We start from the raw sequence: 27293 nt of genomic DNA, 5'->3' as shown, positions 1-27293 counted from the left end.
GTGTGTGTACATGGTGTGTGTATGTGTGTGTGGAGAGGGTTGGGAGAGCTAGACTACCTCAGAGTGATTTCAACCATACAGAATTATACATGTGAATGATCCAGGGGCATCAGAGTAAAAGTGAAAATAATAAGGCCACACACAAATGGTAAGGTCTAGGTGGGTCTATGGTTCTAGGAGATGGCCCCCATTTTTTTTTTTTTTTTGATATTACGAGGCTATTTTGGGTTGTGCAAGGTACTACAGTAGTTAGTTATTTTACTACTTCTAGGGCAGACTCCAAAAAGTGTAAAGTGCCATATATGGCTCTCTAATTGACCAAAGGAAATGTGGTTCTACAGTCCACAATAGTTGCTAGTTAGTGTTAAATGACAAAACTGGACACTATAACCAAAAACACCTCCATAATACCATTTAACTCTTACACTTCATCATTTGAGATTACTTAAGAGATAAACTGTATAAGGAATGCTTTCAAAGAGAGAAACCATGAAGAACCTAAACATAATAGCAATTATTTTAGAGGTATTTAATATAGACGAAGTCGGCATGAAGCTGTTCTGAACAAAGTGTTGTTTCTGGTATAACATATTCACTACTTTTAGTGTTGGCTTCATCTAGTTTCACAGTTCAGCCAAAACGTGGTGGACATGATATAGTCACATGATATAGGATCACATGAGCCATGGCTTCAATCTCAAGTGTGCAAGTGAAAGACCGATTTTAAAATCTCAATTAGGAATGGTGATTAAAGCTTTTAAAGTAGTTGTGAATACCAGTTGTGAACACCATCATGAAGTCTTTTTAAAAATAATGATAGTGACTAAAAGTCACAGACAAATTACATCATCATGGCTCTCCCTGCTTTTTTGTTCACTGATCTCTACTCCAGCTTAATATTCCTAATTTTCCTTCTAGTTGTTTGTTTACTTTTTAAATAACACAATTATGACTACTGAATCCACTTGCACCACATTAAAAGAAAGAATGGCACCAGGCATTCCATAATATAATTTGTGTCTAAACGTGCGCCCTAATAATCAATTACACACTGAAAAGTGAGGTGGCCATTACACTTCATTTGTAGCTATGTTCCACTCATTATACAGTGTTACAAAGGAAGAACAGTACAAGAAACTTCACTGCAATGAATCCAGTTGCTATGGAAAACATGGGAGAAAAGCCTGACACATCCCGAGGGAAGCCATATCAAACTATCACAAATTGACACATTGCATTGTCAGAAAAAAACTGAAACACAAAGGAGGACAAAAGTAAATCCATAATACATGTACGTGCATTGTATGTACTGTGGTTGGCAAAAAGGCACGTCTCAGGACGAAGCAACGTCAAACAGTGAAAAAAATCAAGCCCGTAGCCTTAAGTTATGCTTGGCTGAAGGCATCAGTTAGTCAGTTAGTCAGAATAAAATTCTGTTAAATAGAAAATTTTTAAAATTCTGTAGAAACTTGTTGAAATGGTTTGTGAAGGCATTTTTGGGCTTGGCTATGCCTAACCAATACTGCCAAGCTGTTATGAAGGAAATTTGAGGCTGGTTTTAAGGTGATATTTTTGGGAGGAAAGCCCAAAATTGCATGATCCCTAATATACAGTACTGTATGATGGTAAAAACAGCTTTTATGTAAGAAGTAAAAGTGAAATTAAGTCTGTATTAAACTTCTGCACAGGTAAACTTTGCTCTGAAGTTGTTTCTTTTCGGTGGTCTGAAATACGGGTGTGGCGACTCTCCACAGACTTTATGAATTACCTTCTCCTTTGGGGTTTTACAGGCATTTAACAACTGAAAAAAACAATGGCGCAAGTATCATAGACTACAAGGAATAGCCTATCCCTTATGTATCCCTTACGTACGTGAAGAAGTATTTTCCAAACTGTTTTATAGTTTGACTATCATGTTTTTTCACACAAATTCTCTGGACAAAGCCTCAAAGCTGCTTTTCATTTTCATTCTGTGTGAATATGTTGGTAAAAGTAGTTTGTTTAACAAGTGCTTCCTTAGCAGTGCATAGCAACATAATTGAAGAATTACAAAATTTCATGAATATGAGAATTACACACCAATAATAATGTGTTATGACACAACCAAAAACCCTATTGGTTACAACAATAAAAATCGTAATACATACAGTACTGCCCAAGAGCAACATTGCACTCGCTCGCACATGCAACATTTTAAAAACCGTTAATTAAGGGGTGTGGAAACTGCTTCTGTCGCAATTCTCATGAACAAAACAGCTGCCACGTTGCCTTGTGAGCGAAACAGTTGCCATGCCCCTTAATTAGAGATTTTTAAAATCTCAAACAAAGTTGCGTGTGTGAGCAAGTACGACGTTGTGTTTGGTCAGTACTGTAGTTGGTTAATTCCAGATGAGCTAGCTAGCTGCATGGCACCTGGTTTTTAGAAGTAGCACAACATCAACTTGTTTTACATCGCTTCAGCCTGACAAGTGCCTTTTGGCATACTGCAATATGTACATTAACGCATGCTTCATGGATTTACCTGTGTCCAATATATCTTTGCTGACAGTGCAAGGTGTCGATTCACAGTAGCACCGCACGATGGCTTCCCTAAATTTGTAACAGAAATCGTCTGAGTTTCTGTTGTGACCGGATTGATTGCAGAGGTCCTTCTCATTCATTTGTAACACTGAGTAATGGACTGCACATAACTGAAAATGAAGTGTAATGACCACTAAACTATTAATTACAGTAATCGATCGAGCTGTAATGAATACACAATTATTACATACACATTATGATTATGCCCATGTGATCTTGGAATCAGTCTAATCATTAGTAGTTGACATAAGTTCTGCAAACATCTTTCATAGGATGCAGAGCAATAAGCCTGATGCCATCACGCATTCTTTTTTCAAATGGGGGGGGGGGGGGGGGGGAGGGGGGGGGTTCACCAGTATTGCAAAAAAGAAATTAGGAGGTCTCTAAGAATTTTAGAGAACCTCTCCAGTGGTGGTTTTAACTCCCAAAGATCAAAGATTTTATGCAGACCAGACCGCCCACCCAGAAAACTAATCTCGTGCCCAGACCACGTTTTTTCTTTTTGTGTGGGGGCGGAGAAAAAAAAGGTTTCTCCGCCCCCACACAAAAAGAAAAAAAGCGGTCTGGGCACGACACTAAAAGAAAACAAAGTCGGTCTGGTCTACACGAGATCAAATTATAGGAATAGGTAAAATACAACTCACTTTTCTTTTGAACTCCTTGTACATTAGGTTGGATCGGAGGACGGCCCTTGTTATCCATTTGATGTTGACGATCACATGCGATCAGTTCAGCAGAATCGATTGTGGGTTTGTTCTTCTGTAGCGTCTCGTCTCGCGTCTCACGTTCGTTCACTAGTGATATTATACGGAGTATTACTTAGTGATTGTTACTGGTATAGTAAAGTAACAGAAGAATATGGTGTAATATTAGATGGTGAAGAGACCGGCCTAACTCGGCTGCTTAGAAACGATGGAAAAATACCCGCTATTATGCAGGTAAGCCAAGTTGTTGATTTGATAAACAAGTGTACTATTTGTTGGTGTTTGCTATGTATAAGAAGTGATTATCTTGTACTCGCTTAGGTACTTTATGAATGGCTGTTGTAAGGAAGGTGGTAATTGTCTGTTCTCTCACAACTGGACCAGCAAGCCTGACATGGTACTGTGTGTGTTGTAGTTTCATGGACAACACTGTGTGGATATAGGATACAATATGTAGTGGACCTCTCTGGTCTGCCCCTTCACCAAAAAGTAAGAGTCTGGTGAAATATCGTAAAGTCAGAGAAAATTTTTTTGTAAAAATCATACTATCTTTTAGGCGCATATGTCTAATAAATAATTGTGGTGAGTGTAACACAAAATCACCACGTTGTGAGAGTAGCTAACAGTCACCACGTCAGTATGTAAGATTATTTGACTCCATGTCTGGGTGAAATCTTTCATGACAAACAAGATTATCGCTATCCGGATGGATGATTGCTGTATACATAGCGAAGGGAGACCTCAAGGGGGACGTAAGTGCTTGAGGAGAATTAATTTTTCAGTACTCTCAGGTTTTCTTGGCGTTTCTTGCTGTGTGTAGCTTTATCGTCGCATTTGCCAATGTGCGCTTATCATCCACAGTTAATTACAAGAAATGTGTATGCGCTTAACAAATAATATGCGCTTAACAGATGCATGCACTTAACAACTCAACTCTACGGTACAGATGCTATATCATTTCAAAAGGAATTCAATTTGATAGCATATGTAACTGCTGATTATGCTTTTCAATTCGAACAAAAGCCAAGGCAGTTTGTGTGTGAACGTCATTGGCATGCAATAATTGGCCACTACTGAACTGAACAGTGGAAATGATTTAGTATCTGTATTTCACCAGACTCTTATTTTTATGAAGGGGCAGGTGGCACCAGACTACAGTACTTGGCTCCATGCTGAAGTGTAATCTTGCCCCCACACCACAAGGGTCTGATAGCATGCAATAAAAACTCTTGGCAGTGATGTGTATGACGAAGGAATTCATCAGTCGCTAGTCAGTTTTCAGTATGCCTTTGACGTCAGTTATTCCTGTGCAACTAATCTCCATCTGCTTTACCAGTCACAACACTTCTTTACCATTTGTGACTGGATCTGCGAAAACAGGACACAATCACATATTTTTCGGATTCCTGTTTATAAAATATTTATAATTTACTAGCCAAGTGTACCCACTGGCAAAGTTTCAGCTTCATATGCCACTAACTTTGAGAGTTACATCCCTACAAAGTAGCAACAACAGAAAAATCGATTTGTACAGCAAATATAGGGAAAATAAATTACAGGTACTTACATGAACGATTGTAACTTACCAACGGATTGAGGTACGGCGCTAACATTTTCACCATCGTGTTCACCATGAATAGGAGAATCAATTACTGGGTAAGTTTTCCTTTACTTGCTCTTCTTCACTGCATACAAAGGTGAAATTTGTGAAGAAAAATTGATCGTGTATGATCGCTTCGAGGTGACGTAAACAAACATTCATAACGTATGTGTCCTTGGGTCTGCTGCAACGAAACAAAGATTTTCGACCTCCTCTTGAGCAGGCGGATAAAATGATATCCAAGATTTTATTGCTAGTCCCTTCCTTCACTAAGTAAGAGGCATTCAAAAAATTTACAAATTTTTTTCAATAATACACAAGTACGTTTTTCACCCAATGTATTCAATGTTTTATACTATAAATTTAGACTTGTGCGATTATGTCCTGTTTTCGCAGATCCGGTCACATTTTATCATGGATCCTAAGTGCTCCATATTTATTGTTAGTGGAATACACAGTCATACTCAGGTCAAACAGTAGTATTAGGCTTCCCCTTACACTTTGAAAGGACATAATGTCCTACTATATCATAAGCCGTTTCTGAAGTACACCTTAGCTATGTTTAGGACCTACTTGAAATGGTCACTATAATGAGGTGGTCTTATTAATGAGGTGACTGCATAATGTAGTAGAGTAATAGTGTGTAACTGTGTGGGTACATGTTTGTTCACAGGTGTATCGTTACTACATGAAGGGGTGTTGTGTGTACGGCAGTGGTTGTCGTCATGACCATGTGAAGCCACTTAACATCCCATCATCATCGTCAAGGTGATACTAGCACCTCTCAATTTCTATGTACTATATAATACAATACAATTTAAATGTGGTTTACAAAGAGGAGAGATGCCAGCTCCAGTGTCACTGGCCAGTATGAAGAGACAAGCAGAACTGGAACAAGAAGGAGAACAGAAGCCAGTGGATGATAAGTCAAATGTGAACAGTCAAATAAGCTTTAAAATTTTCTTAGGAATAACACACATACAGGAGTGTATAATGGTGGTTGTTGGCTGTCGTCTACCATGTACATGGAATTGACTTTGGATGACAGTCACATGATGCTTTTGCCTATTCAATAAGCCTTTTACACAATGATGTTTTATGACATCACGAGAATAAAAATGGCCGCGATAATTGGAGGACTGTTATACAGGTGCCTATAGAGGTAAATTTTTGATCACTCATTATTTCAGCTAGGCATGGAGATATCGACCATTAGCCAACAGGTATGGTTTTATACATAGTAATAAAAGCTGCTGTATTGTAAACATACGCTATTTAGAAAAGTTTTGAAATGTGACGAAACTTGTTTATCGTAATGTCTTATATAAAACTTAACAACCCTGCTGTTTAGAGCTCAATATCTTCTTTCCTGGCTGATAAGCAATTAATTTTTTTTCTATAGGTGCTTATATAACAGTTCCCCAATTATCATGGCCATTTTTATTCTTGTGATGTCATAAAGCATCATTGTGGATAAGGCTCATACATACAGTACATCATGGACTTACCTTTGTCCTCTTTTGTGTCCTATTTCTTTCTCCACTAGTGTGGAGGTGTTGATTTGTGGTTAGCATGTAGTGGCTTCTTGTGCTGGCTATCATGTGATGTGTAACTTTTCTTTCTACTTGTATATGCTAAAGCATAGCTGCGAGTGCTATATGAAAAATAAAGTATGAGGCACGCAGCCTCGATGCTACTAAAGCACTCGGCTTCACCTCATGCTTTATTAGCATCAGGCACAGCGATTACCTAGTAATGTAGTTAATTAAATAAGGCGTGTACTTTGCTAACAATTCGCCAAATTTTATTTTGCCAACAGTGATATTTTGCTTGATTCGCCAAATTTTTTCTCCTCCAAAGTTTCCTTCTGTACGGTAACCTGTAAGAAACTATACCATGCTCTACAGATTTTGCTCTCCTATGTTGTAAGAAGTAATAAAGTAAATCTCCTGCATCACCCTAAAACCAGCCTCACGATACCTTCATGGCACCTTAATTAGCAGGTAAGCCCAAAGTGCCATTAGTACAACCTGACAATAGATTGCTACAAATTTATTTAGTGGAATTTTCTACTGACTGACTGACTGACTTAGTAATGCCTTCAGACAAGCGCAACGCCATAAGCTTGATTTTTTCACTGTTTGTTAAACCAACCGCGCGCCCACAGCCGGCCAAATACCAGCTGTGGGTGCTTGCCTGGTTTACTGAAATGTTTTCATAAAAGTGTGTATGTGTGTGTGTGTGTGCATCTACCTATCTATGTTTGTCCGTATGCACCCATGTGAGCAAAATCGTTATATAATGGTAAAAGCAGCTTTTATGTAAGAATCAAAAGTGAAATGAAGCCTGTATGAAACTTCCGCACAGGTAAACTTTGCTCTGAGGTGGTTTTTTTCGGCAGTCTGAAATATGGGTGTGGCAACTCTCCAGACTTTGTGAAGTACCTTCCCTTTTGGGTTTTACAGGCATTTAACAACTAAAAAACAATGGTGCAGGCCTCGTAGACTACTAGGAATAGCCTATCCCTTCAAGTTGAAAGGAAGCATATCCCTTACGTACGCAAACAAAAATGAAGGGCAGTTTTGAGGCTTTGTTGAGAGAATTTGTGCAAAAAAACATGATAGTCAACTATAAAACAGTTTAGAAGATACTTCTGTGCGTAATATGTTGGTAAAAGCATTTTGTTTAACAAGTACTTCCTTGGCAGTGCATAATTAAAAGAATTATATGAATTACAAAATACAAGAATTACACACTAATAATAATAATGCATTATTGCACAATCAAAAACCTACTATGTTCCTTGCTCGGAGGACACTAAAGATTTTGTTTAGAAGTAGGTGTAGCTAGTATCAAACAGTACGGTAGTACTGTTTAAGTAGGGTTTGCATCAAAAGTGACGCGCGCCGCCAAAAATACCGCCCTTAAAAACCAGCTTAGAAACTTCTTATGCGACAAAAATCACCTTTACGGAATAATATTAGTCCATCTAACATCAAATGTAGTATTAAAAACAAGAAAACACTTACTGGCGGCCGGATATAGAATTTTTTTAAAAATCGTCAAAACTCGAAATTTCGTCTCACTCACTCATTCACTCACTCACTCACTCACTGACCACAGTCGCAAGCCTAGAGCCCAAACAAAGCAGCGCACAGTCACCATTTTACACCACAACAACAAACTCACTGGTGGGATGTGCCTTTTGGGGTTCCGAGGAGTGTGTGCCCTGTGCGCCTTGTCTTTTCTTTTATCTTCAATCAGGCTGCTCGTCTTCTTCATCCAACGAAACCATACCGAGGTGTTAATTTTCCATATCAACACTTTCTTTAAGCAGCATAATAGATGCCACAAAATTATTTAAGGCACTTAGACTACGCTACTGTACGGCCTCCGACTATACGGAGGTACCAGTACTCCACGATAGGTAACAAGGTCACGCCCATTCTTCATTCTACGTATTATCGATCAAGACCACAATGACCACACCCCTTTTACACTAGCTGTATTTGTGACCACACACCCTCAAGTTGGTAGGCTGATTCGAGATACTAGTCTAATAATTGATCGAAACTATGATGACCACACCCCTTTTTGGGGCAAGCACATCTTCGCAGGCTGACTAGAGATACTCTAATACAGCAGTCACCCTAATAAAACAGTCACATATTTATAGCTATAGTATGTTCACGTTGAGCTGAATCCTCAAAAACATTTAATAACTCATAGATGCAATTACACACAATCTTGAAATTTGGCTCATTTGTAGTACTGCTTGACCCGCTAAAAATATTTCAAAATCTTTTTGTTCAAATGTTTGACATAATATTTACGGCCAATCAAAATTTTCACAATACATTTCCTATGGGGAAGCCATATAAATACAGTGGCCATTACAGCCCTTTCCCGAACTTGTAACACAGCAAAAAATACCATATTTCCGGCGGTTATATCGGTACAGGAAATGTCAAGGAAATTTTCTCTTTGAATTTCTGACACATTTCCTGTACTTGTACATATCACCTTTCCAAGTGATTTCCAGTTTTGCAGGAAATGCCACTTTCAAAAATGTCAAGGAATATTTTGTTCATATTTCTGGCACATTTCCTGCTCTAATACATGCCACCTTTCCAGGCAATTTCCACTCATGCAGGAAATGTCACATTTCCTGGAACTGGAAATGTCAAGGAAATTTTTTGGTTTACATTTCTGACACATTTCCTATACTTCTACATATCACTCTTCCATCTAATTTCCAGTTGTGCAGGAAATTCCACAACCATATTTTGTCAAGGAGCTCTTTGTTCACATTTCTGGAACATTTCCTGTACTAGTACATACCACCTGTCCAGGTGATTTCCAGTTATGCGGAAATTTCAAGGTAATTTGTTTACATTTCTGGTGCATTTTCTGTATTAGTACATATCACCTGTTACGGTAGTTTGCAGTTAGGCATGTAATATAAGTTTGACACATGCCACTTTTACTGTCATTGATTTGAAGTTACTATGGAATTTTAAATTGATATGGTTACACTTCAGCTCAAATTACTGTAGAATTTTGCAATAATTTTATTTTTAGTTTGTACTATGCAGTTTAACTGGTAGCTAAAGGTAGAATTATTACATGAATATATCTGCATCCACTGAAAATTCTATCGCACACTTCACAGTTTTTGTTGTCTTGCAGAATATAGAAATTAACCCATGCACCAAACTTTAATCTAGTGATCAATATACCTATATATGTAATAACAAATTGTTACAGCTCAAAAAATGCTACATGCTGTTTGATATAATAGGTTTGCCACAATTTGTAAGTGCTAGTAATGGTTAAACAAACAAATGGGTGGCTTTCCAGACACTCTCTATTGAGCCCCATTGGTAACCATGGCACAAAACAGAAAACAAGCAACCTTTGCATAATTATGTCACTTTGTATTATGAATTACACAGGATCACCATAAGATTAAACAATATTATAGGCTGTTATGTGTCATCTCACAATAAGCAAAAAATCATTTTATCGATGAGCTGGAACAATTTTCTATACACAGCGAACTGGGAAACTCATCTCCAAAACATTTTCTACAGTACCTGTTGGAACTTCAGCACACACCTTTCTACTCTTACCAGAGGAGTACCACTATAACCAGGTCAACACATAATTATGTATACGAAACCAATGAAGCTACCATCCAGTAGCCACTACTGCTACTGGATCATAGCAGTAGTGGCTAGGATCCAATTTGCCACTACAACTACAATAAAATTTCTGGGATAAATTTATAAAATTCACACCAGCATACGTATATGTAGCTAACTCAACTCAGATATTTTACTATCAGCAGCCACAAACTATAGGGTGGTCCGTTGAGAGACTATTGACAATGAGTCAATGAAGGGGACTGAACACCATTATAATTAGGAGCTATATTGGCTACAAGAAATATATGTCTATTTAAGGTAGTATTCCCACACACTTTATCGTAGAAAAACGACTCTACATAATGCATGAGTTTGACACCACATCAAATGGGGTTGACATTGTGATGTGTGCTTTTGCTTTACATCTGATGCATAATTACTTACATAGAATGCACTTAAAAGATTTTGGTGTAGCTATTTGTCACTTTCCAGTTTGGCTCAGTGGGAATTGCACATGCATGCTGTGTAGCCAAAGCTGATCATACATGCAAAATTCTGTATCGAATTCAGGGGCAGATCCAGGGGGGTTCAAAGGGTTCCATGGAACCCCCCTTTTGAAAGAAGAGCCTCTCTTACTCGAGATACTCTAATAGAGAAGTCACAGTAGTCTTTTGAGGAGCAGTGTAGCAAGCTATATGTATATAAGGAAATGTAGTTGGTGAGGGCATCTATGGTGAGGGGCAGCTATATATTGTCAGCAGGTAATGACCTTTTTTTTATCTTCAACTTACAGCTAGACTGAAGTTGCAATTTAAAGTGGAACCCCCCCTTTTAAAAGCCTGGATCCTGCCCTGTAATTATATAATCAACTCCTTCATGTATTACAGTAGCTACTACGTGTTTCAGCATGTCTCGGGCACTGAGCCAGATTGCCAGTTGCTCACCGCACTAATCACCTGTGGGCACTGAAACCATCTCTGCCTCTGGATCCAGATTGCACTACTTGTCCTGATCAATTAAATTGATCAAATCTGATAAGTGTGAACCAAAGTGTAACCAAACAAGACTACCAAGCAGGGCTGGCTCTGGCAAAATAGGGGCAGGTGGGCCACCACAGTTGAGGGCATAGCAGTTGTAGCATATTTTCAAGGGGGTCTGGGGGCAGCCCCCCACTCCACCAGGAAAATTTTTAAAATCATCACTCAAGCCTGAGATGCAGCAATCTGAAAGCATTTTTAACGTAATTTAGTTGGGTGCTGACAGTTGCATGCCGCTCAAAAGAATCTTTGAAGTAAGTCTGAGTGTACTGAAGGGCTGAAATAATATCAAGTAGCAAACTCTTACGTGCAATTGTATGGCTTCTCGTATGTTAGTCTGTGCACTAGAGTTTAAAACCATAGATTATAGCCCTCTATATAATCTATGGTATAGCTACGTATAATATTTAGCTAGCTGTACATAATATGAGGGAAGATACTCTCTTTCTCTTCTAGAGTAAAAGGTTGGGTGGGTCGCAAAGAGCAAGAATTTTAACCGATCGATTTTAACCTAAGCGCGCAACTTAATAGTTTTTTCTGACAAAAGTTGAGGCGTTTGTTATGCTGCGCGGGAACATTAAAAATGGCGACGTTGGCAGGTGCTGGCAGAAAGTTGGAGAGAATCGAAGCGTTCTTCTGTGGCATAGAGAAAGAGAAGATTCCGCAAGCAAGTAGTGAAATAAAAGAATGCCAGTGAAGCGGCCGTCTCGACTCGAGGGGTTCTGGACTCAAGTCACTACTCGCACATCACCCACCTACCATAACAACTGTAATTCCATATGGGTATGTGAAAAGGAATGGTATTATTGCCACTGCTTCTAATGTGAGGAAACAAACAAGCTCTTCTTACTACAACTCGGTGCAGGAAAACAAGGTAGGCATCATTTAGAGTCGCCTAGTCCAGTACACAAATATTTATTATATCCAGGTTATCAAAATCGCACTCATCAATAGAGTAGTATGTCTGGAGATAAATATAGTGTTACTCGTCAGCAGAATGTATCACCAGATATATTAAGAGAATGGTAGCTTTGCCAAGATGGTGAACATCATTAAGACTATAGCACCTGTTGAAAACGTCCATCGGACCTCAGGATGCCAACCTACAATTGAGTTTGAGCTGTTACTGAATGTCGTTGATGTGTCACCTGGTCTGTAGGTGAGGTTCTCTTTTGTGATTACAAGTCTTGTTTGTAATTATGTATTTGTTTGTAATATGTGTTTATTCTGTGGTGTATCATTAAACAAGGCCACAAACAGACATCCTGTTCAAAATATGTGTAACCTTATATCCTACATTGCTCATATCTTGCCTACAGTAATTGTGACCTTGAGTAGTATGTATGCATTCCCAGGTGCATTTGGATTGAACATAATACCACACAGTACTTTACCATTATTTGTAACTTGATTTTAGAAAGCGGATCCAAATTATACACCAGGGGAAATTGAACGACCACCTCTAGTGGGTAGCTACAATATCAAACTATCCGGTGATTTTGATGCTCAAATCTGGTTTCTTGAGGTTATGTTTTCTGGGTGCCCTGTCAGGCTCTAGTCACATTTTCTGGCTTTGACACGAGGACCTTGCTTCATGAGAATCAGTGGTGGATGGCCTTCAACAGCCAGCCAAAGATTTTGGTATTGATTCTGCTGTATTTCAGCCACTTAAGGAGCTAGTTTTCAAGAATAGCTGCCAACCTGCTACTAATAGGCCTAATGTATTTTGTGGAGTGGACTCACACTAAGTTAGAAACAGCTTCTTAACAATTATCCAGGAATTTCCTAGTTCTTGTACCACTGTAGACACTAATGTCAAGCTAAAACTACTGAAGCTGCTCTTCCTACAAAGTCACAAATATCGCACGTGCACTAATTTATTAGAATATTTACAAGACGTTATAATAGTGCATAAATAGTTAGATATAGGCTACACATAGCCTTTTCTACACAGTCTATATAGTGACAACATATTTTTAGATGTAAACTAACTTAGCAGGCAGCATTAAGCGGATAGCGCAATACTAACAACATCGCTAAGTATTTACTTCTGGTCATTCACAGTAGCCTATCCACTAGTACTAGGCAGTAAAGCAGCAAAGGAATTAATCCTACGCAACTACAATAGCCTCCACCACTGCTAGTATGCACAAGTACACATGTTTTGTAAACATTCTATTAAATTAGTGCATTCGCAAACTCTGTAACTTTGTAGGAAGAGCAGCTTCAACAGTTTTAGCTTGATAATGGTGTTTCCAGTGGTACAGGAGCTAGATAATGCCTGGATAACTGTTAAGAAGCTGTTTAGTTCAGTGCATGAGTCCAGTCTGCGAGTCCAGTCTGCGAAATACATTAGGTCCTACTATTAATGTGTTTTCTATGCATAGTATTACAGAGCTTATGATAAGAATTCTCTGTTGTCCTGCCACAATGTCCTGACAAACCAAAATCGGCCGGACAATTGCCAAAATTGACTGGACATGAGATGAATGCCCAACATGTCTACTGTAGCATAGCAAATAAACATTATAGTGGTAAGACATCACATGCCTTACTGCAGCTGTTATGTGGTTAAAGTACACCAGTGGGTTGGCAATGGTACATTTATGGTCACTCCCTTGGGTTGTAAGAATGTATACTATCTCCTGGCAACCAAGTGAATGTTATTGTTGATAGCATGCCAGCTCAGCCCTTAGGCTCCTTCTTTATGCTTTGATGGGACACTGTGTCCGGACAAATTGCATTATGGTCAGACATCTATGCAATTTGACCGGATTTTGTCCGGTGTCTGGACGTTATCATAAGCTCTGGTATTAATGTGTTCAGTTTTTCATATTTGTTGGCCCTGACCACAAACATTTTTCGTATGGTTACACTGGATCTGTTTTCAGTAATCTTGCATCGTTCAACTTTCTTAAATGTCCAAGAAAAATAGTTATATTGTAGTGTAGGTTGCATTTTTTTGTTAATGTGTATTATACCGTGCATCAGTTACATTATACAATTTGCAGAACCTTCAATAAAGTGGAGCAGCTGTAATATGCCGAACTTAAGGGCAAGGTGGAAATAGCTATCAATCAAGAAGATATTAAGTGACATCGATACACCAAGAGAGCAGAGAGACATCTAGCAAGGAGTGACACGATGGGCTAATGAAAGTTAAAACTCAAGCTTAAGGAGTAAACATGCTGATATGATGATAAAGATGGTAGTCAATTAAACAGGTTCAGCCCAGGTGATCACACTTTGTCCCAAGCAAAAGAAATTTCGTGATGGGTCACAAAATCTGATATATGGTACTGTACTATGTGACTAACTTGTAGCTATACTATACCCTTGTAACTGTGTACATGTATATAATGTAATACCATGTAGATATTATTGTTTACAGTTTTTACCACATGTATAAGTTTCATTGATACTGTACAAGAAATGTGTTTGAAATTTCATTAATACTGTATAGAAGAAATCTGTTGGAAATGTCATAGATATTGTATAAGGGAAATCTGTAGGAAATTTCATAGATATGGTATAGGGGAAATCTATAGGAAATTTCATAGATATTGTATAGAGGAAATCTACAGGAAATTTCATAGATATTGTATAGGGGAAATCTATAGGAAATTCCATAGATATTGTATAGAGGAAATGTATTGGAAATTTCATAAATACCTTATAGAAGAAATCTGCAGGAAATTTCATATGTCCAGTGCAGGAAATCTGTAGGAAATTGTGCCCTATCATGTAGTAGGAAATGTACAGGAAATTTGCAAATTTCCTGTACATTTCCATCTCCCGGATATGTGCTGGAAATGTCACCTGTCCTGTAAATTTCCTGCACATATCCTGCTACAGGAAATGCCACATTTTTTCCTGTGTAATAGAGCCAAACTGTACGTGTCTGTTGTTGACACCTTTGTTGTTACCAATAATCATCTGATTGGCTGAAATGTTAACTCTGTTGAGAAAAAATCCACTTTTAATTTTTAGCTGTTTTTCAGGATTCAGCTCAACGTGAACATACTATAGCTGTATGCTTTAACAAAAAAACTAAACAAACCAGTATATTAAAAATTATAAATTTAAAAATGAAGTAGGGTTTCAAGCTATAAGTATATGTTAAAGCATAGCCGCGAGTGCTATATGATAAATAAAGTACAAGGCACACGGCCGAGTACTTTATTTTTCATATAGCACAAGCAAGGCTATGCTTTAAATGATTTATGGAACTTTCTACTCGTGTAGCTTCACCATACACTAGAACTCGTAATTAACACGCATTGCACGAACTATTAGCAGCCTGAACACACACAAACCAGTTTAACAAAGTAACTCACGTGTAGTTCACCATAATTTGGCATGGAAGACGTTCATCACGTATTTTGGCAGGTTTTGCTCGCAACCCACAATCGATTCTATTGTGAGCCACATGGCGAAATATTTCCATGATATCTCCAGGACTTGTCCGTTTACATTAACAAACGTAACAGCAATGTTACCTTCTCCCTCCCATCATCGAAGCATTTAGGTATGTCTATAAAAGTAATCCGGTGGTAAAAATCGTATTGGCTGGGGTGATTGATCACTCAGCGCGGCGAGGCTATCAGCCTTCACCGGCGTGGGTGATTAGTCATACTGGCGCGAGCCCCGTAGGCTATTAGCCTACACTAAGGCACGTGGGCAACTGTGCTTTATTGCCCACAAAGAGTGCTTTATTGCACCGCAAAGAGTGCTTTAATTATTGAACGAATAAAGCACTCTTTGTGGTGCAATAAAGCACTCTTTGTGGTCGATGAAGCAGTTGGCCGGCTGAGAGTGTACTTTATGAAATTTAAAGTACACTTTTCCCTTTGATCTCGCCCACGTAAAGTCTATAAAAAGTAGTGAAACAAGAGATGACAGTGGGAAATCCATACTTTGGCATTGAACACAAAATAATTGTTATACCATGCCAAAGTAGGGATTTCCCACTGAGCTATGCTGTAATAGCTACCATTGTTCATCTCTTGTTTCACTACTTTTTATAGCTTGAAACCCTACTTCATTTTTAAATTTATAATTTTTAATATACTAGTTTGTTTAGTTTCTTGTGATTAGTTTGATAGTTTGTAATTAGCTAGTCTTTGCATTCTTTTGTGTTATTGTAGGGATGCTTTTTGAACAGTTCTTGATTCATTTTAAACAAAACAACTTATTGGTTATAACAATAAAAATAGTAATGGTTAATTCCAGATGGTTTTTAGAAGTAGCACAACATGCATTAACTTATTTTACATTGCTTCAGCCTGACAGGTGCCTTTGGGGCATACTGCAGTATGTACAGTAATGTATGCTTCATGGATTTACCTGTGTCCCATATATCTTTGCTGACAGTGCAAGGTGTCAATTCACAGTAGCACCGCACGATGGCTTCCCTACATTTGTAACAAAATCGTCTGAGTTTCTGTTGTGACCAGATTGATTGCAGAGGTCCTTCTCATTCATTTGTAACACTGAGTAATGGACTAAACATAACTGAAAATGAAGTGTAATGACCACTAAGCTATTAATTTCAGTAATTGATCGAGCTGTAATGAGTACACAATTATTACACACACATTATGATTGTGCCCATGTGATCTTGAAATCAATCTAATCATTAGTAGTTGACATAAGCTCTGGGAGCATCTTTCGTTAAAAGTGGAATGCGGAGCAATAAGCCTGATGCCATCAAACATTCTTTTTTCTAATGGAGGGTTCAGCAGTATTGCAAAAAAATCTAAAATTAGGAGGTCTCTAATCATTTTAATGAACCTCTCCAGTGGTGGTTTTAACTCCCAAAGATCAAAGGATCAGACAACAAGAAGAGATATATAAATAGACAAAATTTCCACAGTGGAAAAATTATAGGTGCTTGTTTAATTGATAATAAGTCTTGAGTGCAACAGGCTACAGACTTGGGACTTGTGTTTTCCATTCACCATCATTCATTAAGGTAAAGGTATTCACCATGAGCTGGGACATTCATCAAGGTAAAGGTTTTATTTAAATCCTCTCATACTATTAAGCAAAAAGGTTGTTCAAGCTAAGAAACAGTGATGATAAGGTCACGTTTTACTGCAACATATAAACACACATAACTCACTGTGCTTCATGGTACAGAAATGAAACAATGATACTCCTACTTTCGATGAAGAGACAAACCCATTGGTATACTAGATAATTCAATTCGAGCTTACCTTCACTAACATGTGTAAATTATTTACGTAGCACACATTTTTACCAATGTATTTCAATGACATTTATCTAAAAAAAAATTATGTAAACAAGTCTTTTTTTTTTTGCTCAGCAGATCACATGATATAGGATCACAACTACCAAGATGGCACCATGGCTTCAATCTCGTGTGTGCCAGTGAAAGACAGCTTTTAATGTCTTGATTAAAGTCTAACACAGTTTTTGAATAGAGGATATTATGCATTTATTATTTGAATGAAAAATGATCAATATAATAAGATTAGCAGTGTGCCCAAGAATTTTTGACAGTGAATGACTATCGTAAATCTCATACAAAAGTACGGGTAGAAAATGCATTTCGGACTATAATTTGCCATATGAACTAAGGATGGAGCCAGTTATGCGCCTATCAATGTAATGCCCGACTACCACAAGTACGGGCTGAAGGTGTGGGAAAGTGGGGGTTAGTGGAGGAATGGACTGTTAAGTTTCCCTGAGGTGGTGGGGATTGGTCATTCAGGGCCAGAGAGGGAAAATTGAGTTGGTCAGGCCATACACTATATATGTTGAAATTGCTACTATATACGTACATGGTGCTCCCAATGAGAGAGGAGCTACTGCACAGTGTGCAAAGCACACTCTGCGAAGCATGGGCATTCTAGGGGGGTCTGGTGGCATGCCCTCACAGTAAATTTTTGAAAATTAGACACTCGGATATGCAATTTTAGTGATATTTCACTGCTAGCTATATTATTAAGCTCAAGCCTATCTGTTGCTTCTCAGACTTTCTATACTATGTATAATAGGTAGGTAATTGTAGACCTGACATACAGGGGACACAGCATGAAACTCACTATATGACTCAGTGTATACAGCCAGGCCAGATAGTTATAGCAATTAGAAGTTCAGGGGGTCTGGGGGTACAACCCCCAGGAGCTGCAGAATTTTTGCATTTTAAAGGCCTTAAAACTGATGGTAAATTTTAAAGTAAAAGTAAAACTAACTAGCAACTTGCAACTTTTCCCCCAAATTTCACAGGGAAGCGATGCAGCATGGCCCCCTTATAGAATATCCTACAATTAAGTTATTATTTAAGACTAGGCAGCTAGCTGTATACAGTGACTTCACACAGCTACAATAAAAAGGCTACACAGCTACAAAAATTCAGTATACTATACTGGTTTGTATGCAACAAAGTGAACATTACATAAATATACTGGTGGACAGTCACAAAACCAATCACTATTCAAAAATGGCATGGTGCCACTGATGTGATGTGAGACTGAGAGTTTGCTCAGTATCTCAACAGGACAAGTGGGTAGTGGAAGAGGAGTGAATTCTACTCAAAATCTCTTCCAGATAGTGCCATGTAATATATGGGTATACAGCTTCCTGCTGCGAAATGATGCACCAAGTTTGTCACTGTCAGCCCTTTGCCCAGTAAAAGAAGCCAACAGTGAGAAGCCAAGAAATGCTAATGATTATTTTATAAAGATTGAATGTGATACAAGTGTGCTGGTTTAGAATTAATGAAGGCACCTGTGTACACATGATAAATGCCAACTGTCAGCACACGTGATACGCAGAACCCACAATAATTTCTGCACAAAATGATGTGAATGTTATGCTGTGCTGTAAGGTAATTGGAAGTACTGTACTTGTAGTTTTGTGGGCTGAAAAATTATAGGTAACTACTCGTGCCATGCATTTTCAATAACATCTGTTAAATGTACATATAGATATGATCATCCATAGATTGCATGAGAGTAATATAGTTTAAGCTGGTCAGCTAGTTGGTCCAGCTCCAGATTATTGGTCTGGCTCAGGCCTGACCAACCGGACCATCTCCTCCGGCCTTGGTCATTGCCCAAGAAGTACACCAATGCAGCATTTCATGGACACTAACTATCTGTTATCACTAAAACCTGCTGAACTAACTTGCAACTGGAATAGCTATACACTGTGACAGATCACGTATACGCGATGGGCAATTGTGCAAAGCCCAACTAACCCCAGGTTTCTCTATTGGGAGATTTGTTCGGGTTTGTGGTTTGTATCACCAGTACTTCCCCAGTAGGTGGGGAATTGTAATTTTCAGTGATGCAAATCCCCACCTTCCCCCACCTCAGCCCATACCTGTGGTAGTGGGGCTTTACATTGATAGGTGCATTACTCTGTTATACACATAAAGGAATCTATCACTCTGGAGAAACTCATCTCATAACCAGTCTATTCGCACTTTCTATGCATTCCTATAATACATTCGTTCACTGTCATGACATCATGTTTTTATTAGAATGATTTCGGTCATAAAGCTATGCATATCCTCTATTAGGCCACTCCAAATAAATTCTCTGTTTCCCGTCCTGGACTCTGGCATATATGCATGCAGGCAGGCAGTCCATTTCCATTATTTCATTATAATGTTGACAACTTTTCAAACCATTATCTGCCTAGAAAAACCATAAAAAACTGCATAAAAGCATGCTTAAGCTCGTTCCTTCTTTTTTAAGTTGCAAAATAGCACAAACATGAATTAGAAGTCTGTGCCGAAGTGATAGCACTGCTGACACATGAGCTGACACTGTCTCACGATAGCTTTTACTGAATCTGTCAGTATGCAAGAATAACCGGAAAATAATGAAGAATACAGCATAATGTACTAATTAAGAGCTGACAGTAACCAGATGTGGGCGGTGGATGGGAAATAGAGAATTTCTTTGGAGTGGCCTTAGTTGTGGGCACCAGCATGAAGTCTTTATAAAGGTAGTGACTAAAAGTGGTGGACAAATTTCATCATCATGACTTAGTTCATTACTAGTGAGGCCTACACTAGAATGTGTATGATACTATATGAACTGGATGGAAGAAACTTGGTCAAATTTCAAACAATCAATTAGGCCATACCTATTTGATCTTATGTTGCGCGGGCCCGACCGACTGCATTTTTCTTCAAATGAAATAATTTTTTGAAAATCACGAGTGCGGATCATGTGTTCTTAATTAAAGACAACACATCATCAACACCCTCGTGATATAGTCCAAAAGGGACCATTGAAGATTGTCCAATGCTCTAAAATTGTAGAATGCGATGGGAAAGCTCTTTTGGAGATTTATGTTTAAATCTGATGCTACTAGAAGAGTATGAAACCTAGATGTTTAACTGTGTATGTATTATGATTATGATTAAAGTACCTGGTAAAAGCAGAGCCTGTATACCAGAAGGCCTTATAAAGGCCTAAGATGTTTATATTAACTGCACTAAGTATGTTTGAAAAGGTAGAGAAAGAAGAAAAAATCCATGACTGGACCTGGGCAGCCTCGAACCTGCAGCCATCCGATTAATGCTCGAACGCTTTGTATTATTATAGCTACATTCATTATTTGCATTTTGTATGCTTGTGTTTAAAATTTTTATCATTTTCATTTCAAACCGACCTGCCTACCAAATTTAAAATAAGGCCATTCCAATTTGTTTTTATGTTTCTGGTCATCTGAAGTTTAGTTTTAGGTGCGGGCGGGCGGAATTCAGCAACAAAGCAACAATGAAGTGACTGCTCAATTAGAGTATTTTTGTGATTTACTGACTGTTCTATTAGAGTATATCGCGATCTGTACTATGCACTATGCCCATTTCTTGCAGGTTTTCACTGATAAAAGACATATAGTGACACTTAAGCAGTTAGATTTAGCATGTTTGTAGCAAACCAATATTTGTTTCTGAAATTCAGCTTTTTCAAGAATCTGATGCGGGCATATTCCCCATGTATTTCTGGAATTTCACTTTCTGTAAAAAAGGATGCGGGCGGTGGACCAGAAACATAATTACCAATTGGAGTGGCCTAATTTTGCCCGTGCAACATAAGATCAAATAGGTATGGCCTTATAGGTAAGTTGCAACTCACTTTTCTTTCTCTTTTGAACAACCTCCTGTACATCAGGTTGGATAGTTCTTTTAGGAGGACGGTCTTCGCGATCCATTTAATGTTGACGATCAGTTCTCAGATCCTCGCCTGATCAGTTTGATAGTATACGTAGTTCAGCAGAATCGATTGTGGGTTTACTCCTCTGTAGCGTCTCGCCTGGCGTCTCATGTTCATTCACTAGTGATATTAGACGGAGTATTACTTAGTGATTGTTACTGGTATAGTGAAGTAACAGAAGAATATGGTGTAATATTAGATAGTGGGTGAAGAGACCGGCCTAACTCGGCTGCTTAGAAACGATGGAAAAGTACCCGCTATTATCTATGCTATTATGCAGGTAAGTCAAGTTGCTGATTTGATAAACAATGTACTATTTGTTGGTGTTTGCTGTGTATAAGAAGTGATTATCTTGTACTCGCTTAGGTACTTTATGAATGGTTGTTGTAATGCACTTGTCAATTTCATCCCCCACACCCCGGGAATGCAGGGGATTTGACAAATCGTGATTTCAAATTCCCCACTACTGGGGCAAAATCGGCTGTCAAATCCCCACTATGTCCCCACCTCCATAGTAGGGGATTTGACAACACCTCAAGGATGACTAAGCGCATATTTCATACATACGACTAGTAATAAACCTGCCCTGTAGCTAGTAAAATTATAGCAAGTACGATTTTATTGTTTAGAAATGCAACTACCGAAAATCGGTCAGTGAATTGGACAACTGTCAATTGCCCCAGGGGGGGGGGGGGACAAGAAGCAATGTCAAATCCCCACCTGGGGTGTGGGGACGCCCGGGGGTGGGGCATGAAATTGACAAGTGCATAAGGAAGGTGATAATTGTCTGTTCTCTTACAACTGGACCAGCAAGCCTGACATGGTACTGTATGTGTCAGTGTTTATTCTAGGATTTCTCTTTTGGAGGGGAATCAGGAATTTGGGGGGTGACCAGGTGAAAGTCTGTGTATAGTTGTCCAAGTTCACAATTATGTAAAACGCTTGAATAGTTTCCAAACTGGTTAGTCATTTAAGTCTGTGTCATGAGTGTTGATTTTGATTTTTTTGTGATTGGGTGAAGCCAGATTGTATGATCAGGCTTTCTGAGATTAAATCCAAGGGGTATTTGTGGCGGCTGTGCATGCCATTTTTGTAAGTAGGAAATTTTACAAATTACACATAATTTAAGGATCATTTTGAGAGTTAGGAAAAAAACTGGGTAGAACTTGGGCTCTCAGATATTGAATAGCCATCACTATATGCATGAAATTTTGTTAGTTGACATAGCAGGTTGATACTGAATCTGAGAGCATTTTAAGGTTGCATTTGCAATTTTTAACCTGGGAAAATTTTACATATTAACCACTCTGAGATTGAATCTGAGAGCAGTTTTGGTGTGCCATTTTATTGAAAACAAGCTTGACCTAAGTATAGTGTAGTAGTCACTCACAATTTTAGGGGGTTAGTCTGAAATTTTAGGGGGGGGGGGGGGAAGTTCCCCCTCTAACAGCCCTAGGATAAACACTGACCAGTTGTAGTTGATGTAATTACATTTGTGTTTCATGGACAATACTGTGTGGATATAGGATACAATACCTCTATTCCAGTCATCTTGGTTCCTAGTCTGGTGCTGCCCGCCCCTTCACAAAAAGTAAAGGCTGGTTTCCTTATAGCCACAAACTACCTGTATTATGCCTGAGTCAGAGTGTCTACAGTAGCCTGCGACATGCTGCACGACCGTAGCTACAGTTCGCTATACATCTGTATTTTTTCGTATTTTATGATTTTAATGAACCTACAGTAGAAACTACATTGGCAGGTACGCCTTCATTTGTTACAACACGGCACATTACAGGTGTTTTAGTGACACTCTACGAAGCATAGTATACACATAGGCACCATGTTTGGCTTGTTCGTGTTGAACATTGCTGGAATCTGCCTGCGGTGTTTATTTCCATTAACAAATCATCCTTCCTGCGATGCCAGAAGTTCCGAGAACTCTCTCAACTTTAACGATGGCTGCAGCACACTTGTTGTGATACCGACGAAGTATGTTTCAAAGTCCCCCCCCCCCCCCCCATCAAGACCCCGGCACTAATCGCAGGCAATGTGCATGTGGTTTGTAGCTATATGGAAACCAGGGTCTGGTGAAGTACCATTTCAAAAGGAATTCAGTTAGACAGTATACGTAACTGCTGGTGATGTCAGATAATTTCCCTTCAATTTGAACAAAATCATTGTGTTGCCAAAGGGATTTGTGTGTGAACACACTAATTGGCTACCACCGAATTTTAGTGGTAGAAGTGATTTAGTATGTATATTTCACCAGACCCTGTGAAGAGGTAGGCGGCGTCAGACTACTTGGCTCCCACACCACAATTATACTCTTGGTAACATGCAATAAAAACTCTTGGTAGTGACATATATGACCAAGGTCACTAATCAGATGGATGTCTCTGATACCAGTTATTCCTATACTTTCATGCAACTAAACTTCACTTTGTTCCTTATCTCCATCTGCTTTACCAGTCACAGTCTACCAACACTAGTCTCGTACCCAGACAACTGTTTTCCCTTTTGTATTTGGGTGGGGGAAACCCAAAAACAAAAGAGAAAAAGTAATGTGCTATACCAACACTTCTTTACCATAACATCATGGCTTCTATTGTATGTCACCAGACCCTTGTGATCTGGGGATGTGACTAACTGAAGTGTCCTTATTGGGAGTACAAATATGTACAATTTTAATTTTTCAAGGTTTACAGTGATAATAAGCAGCAAAGCAAAAGGTGATGAAGTTAATATACATGTGACTGCTGTATTAGAGTATCTTGATCTCGCTACTTGGCTACACATTAGATTAAGTTAGGGGACATGGTAGAATACTTTGTTTTCTACAGAGCTAGATTGTTAAGAGTCAGCACTGATTATTAGAGGTGTGGTGGCATTTTAAGGGGGAGTGGTGCCCATTGCAATAGGTACAGCTTAGCCATTACCCGATACTACCAGGGATACTGCAGTCCATTAAGCATTTCAATAGTTTCGTGGCATCTAAATATGCTCCTTCAATGAAACTCTCACTGCATAAAATTAATGCCTTTGTATGGTTTCCTGGAATGAAGATGATGATGATCTTTTAACTGATTAATTGAAGATAAAAGGAATGGCGAAACACAGAAGGTAGAATTTATCAGAACCACAAAAGGCACATCTACCCCATGAGTTTGTTGTTGTGGTATAACATGATGATGGCTGTCTGCTGCTTTGTTTGACCACTAACCTTGCATCAGGCAGGCAGGTTGGATGGCAGACAAAAAATCAAGTTTTGAAGTTTAAAGTAAAAGTTTAAATGACCAGCTGCTTGTAAGTGTTTTCTTGTTTTTAATGCTGTATTTGACGTTGATTGGAGTAACACTATTCTGTAAAGGTGATTTTCATTGTGTATGATGTTTAATATAATGGTTTTTAGATGGGCCATTTTTATCAGTGCCCGATAATTTAGGGGGAAACCCTACTAAACAGTAATACTATTAGCAATTTACAAACAGCTCGCTTTCCTAGCTTCCAGCACATTTGATCTCGCAAATGTCATCTAGTGCTGTCAGGAGCTTATAAGCACCAAAGGCGCATATAAGCTCCTGGTGCTGTTGATTGATATTCTTGGCCCTTTAAAAAAACAGAAACCTGCTTAAAGTCAGGCACTTAAAAGAGTATGGCTTTGGAAGTCTTGCTAGTGTGACCAATGAGTTTTGATTAACACTTGGATTAGTACCACAGAGAAGTTGGCATTGTATAAACTTTGTGAATAGCAAACTAAATTGCATTTGGCAAAATAAACTTAAACTTTGGCCCACTAAAGATTTCCCCACGACTAAAGTTTCCCTCTATACAGTATACTGACAGTATACTGAGGTTTCACTGTAGTAGACTAGTAGTGTGTTACTGTGTTGGGTACATGTTTGTTCACAGGTGTGTCGTTACTACCTGAAGGGGTGTTGTGTGTATGGCAGTAGTTGTCGTCATGACCATGTGAAGCCACCTATCATCCCATCACCATTATCATCAAGGTGAGACTAGCACCTCTCAATTACTATGTACTATATAACAGACATGGGGCCAAGTACATTTGAAAGTACTTAAGTAAAGTACAAGTACTTTTGAATTTTCCAAGTATAAGTACAAGTACTCTGGCGACAATCAAGAGAGTACTTAAGTAAAGTACAAGTACATGCTGGAAGTACTCAAGTAAATTACAAGTACATTTTACTGTAGCAAAATATATACTGTATTCAGTGTATTGTAGTATGTAAGTGTACCTAGTGGGGTTGGTACTTTCAGGTTTTTGTCAACTATTCACTCTCTTAAACATTTAAAATGCACTAACTTAAGCAGCAGCATTGTTTTTATTTGCCAGAATTCTATGACATCATTAATCGTGGCTACATGATACATAGTAAGGTTAGGGAAGGCACTAGAAGAATTGTACAATGCACCTTCATGCAATTTTGTTAAGTACCCACTGTGTACAAACTATGTACAATGTTTGCAGTACTTACAAGTACTTAAGTACTCAAGTACATACAAGTACTTAGCAAAGTACTTGAGTATAAGTACAAGTACACTGGGAAATTAAGGAAGTATTTAAGTAAAGTACAAGTACTTTCAAATCTGTACTTAAGTGTACTTAAGTATAAGTACTCATGTACTTGGCCCCATGTCTGCTATATAATACAATACAATTTAATTGTGGCTTACACAGAGGAGAGATGCCAGCTCCATTGTCACTGGCCAGTATGAAGAGACAAGCAAAACTGGAACAAGAAGGAGAACAGGAGCCAGTGGATGATAAGTCAAATGTGAGCAGTTAAACAAGCTTCAAACTTTACTAGGAATAGCACACACACACGCACACACGCACACACACACACACACAGACAGGGGTGTATAATGGTGGTTGTTTGGCTGTTGTCAGTACAAATTGTGTACTACATGAAATTGACTTTGGACGACAGTCACATGATACTTTTGCCTATACAATAAGCCTTTTACACAATGACGTTTTATGACATCACGAGAACAAAAATGGCCACAATAGTTGGGGGACTGTTATACAGGTGCCTATAGAGATAAATTTTTGATCGCTCATATTTCAGCTAGGCATGGAGATGTCGACCATTAGCCAACATGTATGGTTTTATAGTAACAAAAGTTACTGTATTGTAAACATACACTATTTAGAAAAAGTTTTGAAACGTGACAAAACTTGTTTATCGTAATGTCTTATATAAAACTTAACAACCCTGTTGTTTAGAGCTCGATATCTTCTTTCCTGGCTGAAATGTAAGCAGTTAATTTTTTTTCCATAGGCACTTATATAACAGTTCCCCAATTATCGTGGCCGTTTTTATTCTTGTGATGTCATAAAACATCATTGTGGATAAGGCTCATACATACAGTACATCATGGACTTACCTTTGTCCTCTTTTGTGTCCTATTTCTTTCTCTACTAGTGTGGAGGTGTTGATTTGTGATTAGCATGTAGTGGCTTCTTGTACTGGCTATTTAAACACAGTGTAGGACAAAGTATTGTATGATATTTTATCGATTTTTCCATACAGTTCACAGTACTGTCTTCTGCTAAGCTACCAGACAATTGGGAGGATTTGATCTCTCCTTCATTTAAACCTGCTGACAACTGGATGGATGCTCCAGAGTTTGTTCCTGTGAGTAATCGACTGTTGTGATTGGCTGTAATTGTTGTAGTTACTGTAGGGAAGTAGTCAGCATACAACAATATCAAAACCCAAAGAAGAAGATATTATAATACCAGTGTGTGTGTCTGTGTGTGGGTGTATCTATGTGTGTGGGTGTACCTGTGTGTACCCGTGTGCGTGTGTGTGTGTGTGGTGTACGTGTGTGTGTACAAATGCGTGTGTTTTTGCATGCGTGTGTGTACTGATGTCACAGTGTAGTATTCAATTTGTATATGTCATTTCAGGGCTTGTCCAATCTGCAGGAAAGTATCATATTTTGTTATTCCAGTAAGTTTTAGCAGTTAGGGCTGGGACAAAGGTTTGAAGTTCAAA

The 27293-nt window shown here is 38.5% G+C and overlaps 2 protein-coding genes and 1 long non-coding RNA gene across 5 annotated transcripts in view; 2 read left to right on the top strand and 1 right to left on the bottom strand.

Annotated features, from left to right (window-relative positions):
• LOC136266586 (protein NLRC3-like) overlaps positions 1 to 3351 on the bottom strand; it is a 7486-nt gene extending 4135 nt beyond the window's left edge. Inside the window, exon 1 of the mRNA XM_066061586.1 lies at positions 3225 to 3351. Coding sequence (XP_065917658.1) covers positions 3225 to 3282 — 58 coding nt within the window. The 5' untranslated portion in view covers positions 3283 to 3351. The remainder of the gene's footprint in view (positions 1 to 3224) is intronic.
• LOC136266891 (E3 ubiquitin-protein ligase makorin-1-like) lies at positions 3243 to 27293 on the top strand. 3 transcript variants are annotated; one of them, XM_066061922.1, is made up of 7 exons: positions 3243 to 3518; positions 3606 to 3681; positions 25177 to 25274; positions 25967 to 26063; positions 26826 to 26930; positions 26980 to 27036; positions 27206 to 27293. In XM_066061922.1, exons 1-7 carry the CDS (start codon positions 3493 to 3495, stop codon positions 27257 to 27259), a joined length of 513 nt encoding a protein of 170 aa, XP_065917994.1. In that variant the 5' UTR covers positions 3243 to 3492; the 3' UTR covers positions 27260 to 27293. The 3 variants fall into 3 exon arrangements, with proteins under 3 accessions (XP_065917994.1, XP_065917992.1, XP_065917993.1); XM_066061920.1 differs by having other exon boundaries at positions 3246 to 3518; positions 26980 to 27293; XM_066061921.1 differs by lacking the exons at positions 3243 to 3518; positions 3606 to 3681 and adding an exon at positions 21333 to 21547 and having other exon boundaries at positions 26980 to 27293.
• Positions 11408 to 14526, top strand: LOC136267107 (uncharacterized). Its single transcript, XR_010706529.1, has 3 exons — positions 11408 to 11942; positions 11997 to 12227; positions 14080 to 14526. It is a non-coding gene; the product is annotated as an uncharacterized lncRNA (long non-coding RNA).

Source organism: Dysidea avara, chromosome 9 (genome assembly GCF_963678975.1).
Source record: "Dysidea avara chromosome 9, odDysAvar1.4, whole genome shotgun sequence".
NCBI classification, from domain to species: domain Eukaryota; kingdom Metazoa; phylum Porifera; class Demospongiae; order Dictyoceratida; family Dysideidae; genus Dysidea; species Dysidea avara.
The sequence above is the reverse complement of the archived record's forward strand: the minus strand, read 5'-3'. Positions and strand labels throughout refer to the sequence as shown.

Bases quoted from the DNA above. Each gene is read 5' to 3' on its own strand.
- LOC136266891 (XM_066061920.1), top strand. From the start codon at position 3,493: ATGGAAAAATACCCGCTATTATGCAG. The intron at 3,519-3,605 runs GTAAGCCAAGTT...GTACTCGCTTAG, and splicing joins AAATACCCGCTATTATGCAG to GTACTTTATGAATGGCTGTT. The intron at 26,931-26,979 runs GTGAGTAATCGA...TAGTTACTGTAG, and splicing joins ATGCTCCAGAGTTTGTTCCT to GGAAGTAGTCAGCATACAAC.